At 42.4% G+C, this 6,837-nt stretch overlaps 1 protein-coding gene across 2 annotated transcripts; it reads left to right on the top strand.

Annotated features, from left to right (window-relative positions):
* Positions 1 to 3: 3 nt before the first annotated feature.
* On the top strand, positions 4 to 4,871 carry atxn3 (ataxin 3). Of its 2 annotated transcripts, XM_028972292.1 has the most exons (11): positions 4 to 98; positions 552 to 716; positions 803 to 847; positions 1,641 to 1,726; positions 1,867 to 1,933; positions 2,018 to 2,105; positions 2,343 to 2,478; positions 3,083 to 3,243; positions 3,348 to 3,501; positions 3,638 to 3,696; positions 4,026 to 4,871. In XM_028972292.1, the coding sequence occupies exons 1-11, from the start codon at positions 75 to 77 to the stop codon at positions 4,079 to 4,081; spliced, it is 1,041 nt and encodes a 346-aa protein (XP_028828125.1). In that variant the 5' UTR covers positions 4 to 74; the 3' UTR covers positions 4,082 to 4,871. The 2 variants fall into 2 exon arrangements, with proteins under 2 accessions (XP_028828125.1, XP_028828134.1); XM_028972301.1 differs by lacking the exons at positions 3,083 to 3,243; positions 3,348 to 3,501; positions 3,638 to 3,696; positions 4,026 to 4,871 and adding an exon at positions 2,653 to 3,067.
* The last annotated feature ends 1,966 nt before the right edge of the window (positions 4,872 to 6,837 follow it).

The following is a 6,837-nucleotide window of genomic DNA, read 5'->3' as shown; positions in this document are numbered from 1 at the left end:
GCCAGGCTGACCTGGAAGTCTGTTCATCAGAAAGGAGTCAAAGTTCAAAGGATGTTGCTTCACACTGTTCAAATATGGACGCCATCTTTCACGAAAAAGTAAGCTGCCGGTGCTTTTAATGCTTTAACAGGAGAACCAGCTGGAGGAATTAAAGCTCAAGCGGTCGGAGGTCGCTGGCGACCCCAGTAGCGCGTTATAGCGAAGCTGTTGTCATTGTAATTAAGACGATGCCGATTAAAGGTCGCAGAACTTCTGTGTACGAAGCTAGCCATGCTAGGCTAACTGGCTATTAGCGTCATATCGCAAATCTGGAAAAGTCTGGCGAAACCCGGCCGTGCATAACAGTTGCCTCTGTCGCAATCGCTGCACCGGGCAATTTGTGGCAATGTTTGCAATTTATTCGGCTCGGCGGGGGCTCGCACTGCCCGACACGGCGAGTGCGATCGCTTTGCTAGCAGGGCTAGCGCCGCGGGCGTGAGTGGTTTTGGCTGATCGCAACATCTGCTGTCGACCGAAGTGCTTTGATAACATCTGGCCGTGTCGTCCGACAGCAAGAAGGCTCGCTATGCGCCCAGCACTGCCTGAACAACCTGCTGCAGGGGGAGTACTTCACGCCGGTGGACCTGTCGTCGATCGCGCACCAGCTGGACGAAGAGGAGCGCATGAGGATGGCGGAGGGTGGGGTGATGAGCGACGAGTACAGGACCTTTCTGCAGGTGAGGTCGCTTCCCTCGAACCGAAACGTGTCCTAGAGGCATCGCTCATTCCGCATGTCCCCCCATTTTTTCCTTTGTTCCCACAGCAACCATCTGGCAATATGGACGACAGCGGCTTCTTTTCCATACAGGTAAGGCGCCTAAATCTACTGTGTGGTCCATATGAAGCTTATCGGTTTCATTCATTCATTCATTCATTCATTCATTCATTCATTCATATTCTCCTATTTTCTCCTGTCATGAGAACCTTATGGAAGCGCTGTGCAAAACCACTGCTCATCTAAGAACACTTGGTCAAACAACAATCAAAAACAGATTTACGTTTATTTCCAGTTAAACCAATTACATGATGGGTGTATAGAAAGAGACTCTTTCATCCTACTGTTAATAGAAGTGCAATACAATTGTTGCTTGAATTTCATTCAGCAGTTTAAAGGTTTGAGAGAGACCAACATGCAGTTCTTGTAGCAGATTTCCAGCTGGAGGATAGCAACAGTTTTTTTTTTTTTTTTTTTTCCTCCTCAAATCAAAAGACATTGCCACTTTCACATTTAATACATTATTCAAGTGTTTTGCAATTTTAGATAGTTCAGTAAGGCACTCTCCATGTCAGTATGTAACTCTGTTTAAATAATTCACTATGTGCTGTCTAACATGCATGTAGCTGGAGTGACAATAAAGCTCACTTGAAGTTGAACATGGAAACAAAAAATATATAGTTTCACTACTTACTACAACTTTTGCACAGTACTGTATTATGAATTTTTATTTTTTTATTTATTTTTTTTTAGTGGGGGGAAAAAAGCTAGAACTCCGTTTTCTGTCTGTGCTTAGAAAATTAAACTGATATGTGTTACACAGAAGATTGTCGCAGGTTGTGTGCATGGTTGTTGTTTTTAAACGCTTTTCTGTCACCCTGTGTAGGTTATCAGTAATGCATTGCGAGTTTGGGGCTTGGAACTAATGCTCTTCAACAGTAGAGAATACCAGCGATTAATGATAGACCCAATGTAAGCATTGTCTGCTCTTAGTGTTCAAATTTAATTAATTCATTAGCATATATTGCTTCTGATTATGAACCTCTACTTCTAATGTGGTACATATATTTTATTGACCCTTACGAGTTTTTTCCTTTTTTTTTTTTCCTCAGAAATGAGAAGGCCTTTATATGTAACTACAAGGAGCACTGGTTTACAGTGCGCAAACTTGGACAACAGGTATCGTACGGAGGGTCCTCATGTGTCATTTTACTCAGAAATATGTACAAAAAAAGTCTCACATGCAATTTGTACTTGCTTTAGTGGTTTAATCTGAACTCTCTGTTGACGGGACCAGAGCTGATATCAGATACATACCTGGCACTCTTCCTGGCACAGTTACAGCAAGAAGGTAACGATTGTTCTGAAGTGGTTATTTATTTGTTTGTTGGTTTATTTTGTTATTTGAACATGCAAGGCATGCCTGCATTTCATTTTAAGCTTATTTAAAAGACTTCTGAGCATTCTTTGTTCCTGATTCCTGCATTAAATTTCAGTGTACAATGAGGACACCCTAAGTCCTCTGTTCAAGTTCAATGACTGTAATCCCTTTGGTTGGGTATAATGACCTCAGGTGACCTGTTTCTAGGGTATTCCATATTTGTCATACGGGGAAACCTGCCAGACTGTGAGGCTGAGCAGATTCTCGGCATCATGCGTGTGCAGCAGCAACAAAGGCCAAAGCTGATTGGTGAAGATGAGGCCCAAGGAAGCAGTGGGCAAAGGTGAGCAGGGCCCTATAAAGCCAGTTTTGTTTTAGTAATTTTGGTGATCATGCTACTGAACACAGTGCAGGATAAGCCCTGAAGTCTCATTACATTATGCCATGAACATTAATGGTTCATCTCCTCTAGCATGTTTCATGAATCATGAATCTTTTTTTTTTTGCTTTTATATAGGCCTTAGTAGTCCCCTAATTGCTTTTAGCCAGTCCTACAATGAGATTTCCCCAGGAGTTTCAGTTTGCGTAATGAGGAGAAGAGAGGCCTGTAGAAATGAGTGGGCCATCGCGGAAATTACGTCGTCATTCACCAACCACAATGTTTGCCACCGACAGGAAGTTGAGTAACGTTTCATGTAAATTCACGTTTCATGTAAACTCTCTGAACAGTGAAGCAGAATGGACACACCACTCTTGTGCTTTGACCATAGACAGGCTAGGCGAACTCTATTAATGTTAAATAATGTCACAAATTGAAATTTTCATGAAAGGTGACCTTTAAGCTTTACATTTCATCATTAGACCACACGTTTTCCATTGACCATGACATGTAATTGACTGTGACACGTAGTTTACAGTCCCAACTCACTTTCGCTGCCATTAAACAGATCATCACAGCGAGCGCTTGAAACAGGACAGGGGCTGGTGGAAGGGGTGGTTGATGAGGAAGATGAGGAGTTGAGGAAGGCTTTGGCCCTGAGCCGACAGGACTTGGAGGTGGAGGACGAAGAAGCTGACCTCCGAAGGGCCATTCAGCTCAGCATGCAAGGTGAAGACTCAGCATTGCTATAATAATAATTTTAATTATTAAAATATTACTGCACATAGAACTGTCCACATGACTTTAAATGCACTTCAATGCATCTGTAAAAGGTTCAGGTGGGGCGGTTAGCAGCACACCTATTATGCCTAAGGAGGGCAACGTAACAGTGACAACAGCCTCACCGCCAGCCACCAAGATCACTCCCTCAAGTGAGAACCTCACTGCCGAGGAGTTGCGCAGAAAGAGACAAGCCTACTTTGACAGGTAAGAAGTCCCTTAAAGTCCTTTTAGTGTGTGTGTGTGTGTGTGTGTGTGTGTGTGTGTGTGTGTGTGTGTGTGTGTGTGTGTGTGTGTGTGAAATAACCCCCCCCCACACACACACACATTCTTTGTGACACAGGCAAACCCAGCAACAGACTCAACCCACCTCACCTCAGCCACAGGATAGTAAATCTACAGGTAAAAGTTGAACTTTTTTTTACAATTTCTGCCTTTAATGACTAATTTTGACTCCTGTTTGTCTTTCTTAATTTACATTACATCAATAATATGACATACATTAATATTACTAATAATAAAAATGTAATGTACATTTTGTTTAAGCAAAAACATTCAATTAAAATAATACTTAATGTACATTGGAATAAATCTATGGAACTTCTGTCTTAAAATATTGAACATTCTTTCGAATCAAATCTCTGATATGTAATCTCTATTTAATACACTAGAATAGAATATGTTTGTTTTGCCACATATTTCAAATAACTGAAATGTTCATTTGTTCTCAGAGTCGGCTGAAGGTAGCAGTGACCAGGGAACAAAAGCTACAGAGGGCACTCACTGAGATTGTTGGGGGCTACAAAAAGAGCCTATGGCATCAACTCTGGGCTGATTACTAAACTACCTGCCCTGTCCTGCTGACATCTTGTCTGCTGGGTGGTTTCTTCCCCCCCTTAAACCTCTTTGTGTGTACACAACTGAAAAGAATGAAGGTTGGTCTGTCGAATGGAGGGGAAGAAGGTCAGAAGGCCCGGTGGCACTCCCAGTATTGTAAAGGGGACCAGAACCAGAGAAGGACAAAGAAAATGCATCTCAAGTTTATCAGATAATCCTCCAATGACTGTTCCGAGAGACCAGGGTAGGAAGAGGGTAGGATTGTAGCGTCCTCCCCACTTTTACTCCAGTATAGTCCGCTACAGCCTTTCAGCCACAACGCCTTCAGTTTTTGGCTCCATATTTACTTTTTTTAACGTGTTCATCTGCTCATCATAGTTGGAAGCAGTTTCAGAGGGTGAGGGGTAGGTGCTCTTCCATGGCGCAAAATTATGCTATGGGAACCTTTTAATGTGAAATAAGCAGCATGGGGGAGTGTTGGGCCATTGATTGCAGTCCATTGGGAGGGTGTGGGGTACCTGGGACCATTAAGAGTGGGGGGGCAGCTCTGTGTGCCCCCTCACTTCTCTCTTTGGTAAGGTCACTTACGTTAGTGACCCTTTCCACCCTGAGAAAATGATCAGCAAACAGCTATAGGCTTGAGGTTTTGTAAGGGATGTTTTGAACTTTGTTTTTAAATGGCTTATGCTGGGGGTCCAAAATATTTGACCTGATTTAATAAAGACATTTAAGAAACTTTATTATTTGCATTATCATTTATCATGCATATCGTGCTGTTTATTTTCCCAACGTTTTTCAGCCACAAAAAGTAATGACTACACAGATACATTGGAGCTAATCTATATTGCACTGCAGATCACAAAATATTGGCTAACAATTATGATTTATTAACTGTAGGGTATCCATAATGGAAAAAAGAAAGAAATACATTTTATGAAAGTTATAAGACTGAATGAGTTCTTACAGTTAATGAGTAATTACTTGCAGTTGTGGTGCCATAACATAAATGTTGGTCAGACATAGTAATGGAGTAATGACCTTATAATTGTAATACATTTACATTTATGGCATTTATCAGACGCCCTTATCCAGAGCGACTTGAGTAGTTACAGGGGACAGGCCCCCCCTTTAGCAATTTAGGGTTAATTGTCTTGCTCAGGGACACAATGGTAGTAAGTGGGATTTCCAACTTGTACCTCTGCGCATTGTGGCGCATTAACGCACAACCGCCAGAAACAAGGCATCGAAGCAGACCCTCAAACCAAGATGGAGGAGAGGTTGATTAATGCCGTGATTATAAATTGATCATTTTACCGTGACATCGCGAGGAAGGAGAAAGAAAATATCGGATGCTGTGGGTGTGCCAGGTGTGTTTTTACTGTGAACGTTGCTTGTTGTTGGTAGTGTAGAAATAGCATGTGATCCCTATAGACCTACTTTTCAGTTTGTTCACTGAGATCATGAAGTATAGTTATAAAACGCATTATGTGGTGGGATTGTGAGGGTGGCGCTCATTATTGGTCTTAACCACGACTAGCTTTTGAGCCCAAAACGCGGAGCATTCGGTTAAACGTAACTAAATAAAAATTTCAGTCCGATGATTTTTCTTACAACAATAATTCTATTCACATAGCCACAATGCTTGATCATTCATCAAAAAAAGAACAAGTCTCATTCACAGCTTAACAGTTAGCATGGCACATCAATGTATCGCTTCAAGGAAGCGCGTTTTGCCGTCTTGTTGGAATAACCAACCTCTGCGTAATTTCAACTTTGTCGGTATTGGGTTGAATTCATCCAACCCTTGACTGTAATAAGAGCCTCAGTCCCCGAACTAGCCACGCAGCCCCAAAGCATGATGGAACCTCCACCCAATTCAACGGTAGGTAGCAGGTGTTTTCTTGGGATGCAATGTCCTTCTTGAACCATGCAAAGCCAAAAAAATTTTTAATGACCAAATAATCTTTAGTCAGTCCACATCATTTTGTTCCTAAATGAATCTGGCTTGTCTAAATGAGCGACACCGCTTGTGGTGTGAATGCAGGAAAGGCTTCTTTCACCCTGCCATACAGATATCACTCTTGAGAGGAGAGACGAAGAGAAGCACAACTTGCAAAGAGCCCCCATAATGTACAAGGGTACCTTCGTTTTATCACATTTGATTTCATTTCATACAAATAAATACTGATTCACTTAGTACACTGGCATTCCTAGGAAATTAAAGTGTCACGGTGCAGGGAGGACACTCGACTCAGGAACAAGCAAGGTTTTAATTACAAGAACAGGACACCTGACTGGGATCGGGAAAAATACCGGGTGACCGGAACAATGCAGAGGGCACATTTTGTGTGCACCGTGTGACGTGCTGCAGTGTAACACTTCACTTTCTATGTATGCGGCTACTCTTACCATAGTGCCGCATTCATCTTTCCCTCGATTGCAACCAGTCGTCCTGTCCCTGCAGCCGCAAAACACAATGGTGCCACCACCATGCTTCACTGTTGGGACTGTATTGGACAGGTGATGAGCAGTGCCTGGTTTTCTCCACACATACCGCTTAGAATTAAGGCAAAAAAGTTCTATCTTGATCTCATCAGACCAGAGAATCTAGTTTCTCACCATCTTTGCTATTTTTTAGCAAATTCCATGCAGGCTTTCATGTGCCTTGAACTGAGGAGAGGCTTCTGTCAGGCCACTCTGCCATAA

This window comes from Denticeps clupeoides, chromosome 1 (genome assembly GCF_900700375.1).
Source record: "Denticeps clupeoides chromosome 1, fDenClu1.1, whole genome shotgun sequence".
Lineage (NCBI taxonomy): Eukaryota > Metazoa > Chordata > Actinopteri > Clupeiformes > Denticipitidae > Denticeps > Denticeps clupeoides.
This window is presented reverse-complemented; position numbering and strand designations above follow the sequence as displayed.

Bases quoted from the DNA above. Each gene is read 5' to 3' on its own strand.
- atxn3 (XM_028972292.1), top strand. From the start codon at position 75: ATGGACGCCATCTTTCACGAAAAA. The intron at 1,727-1,866 runs GTAAGCATTGTC...TTTTTTCCTCAG, and splicing joins CGATTAATGATAGACCCAAT to AAATGAGAAGGCCTTTATAT. The intron at 1,934-2,017 runs GTATCGTACGGA...TACTTGCTTTAG, and splicing joins TGCGCAAACTTGGACAACAG to TGGTTTAATCTGAACTCTCT.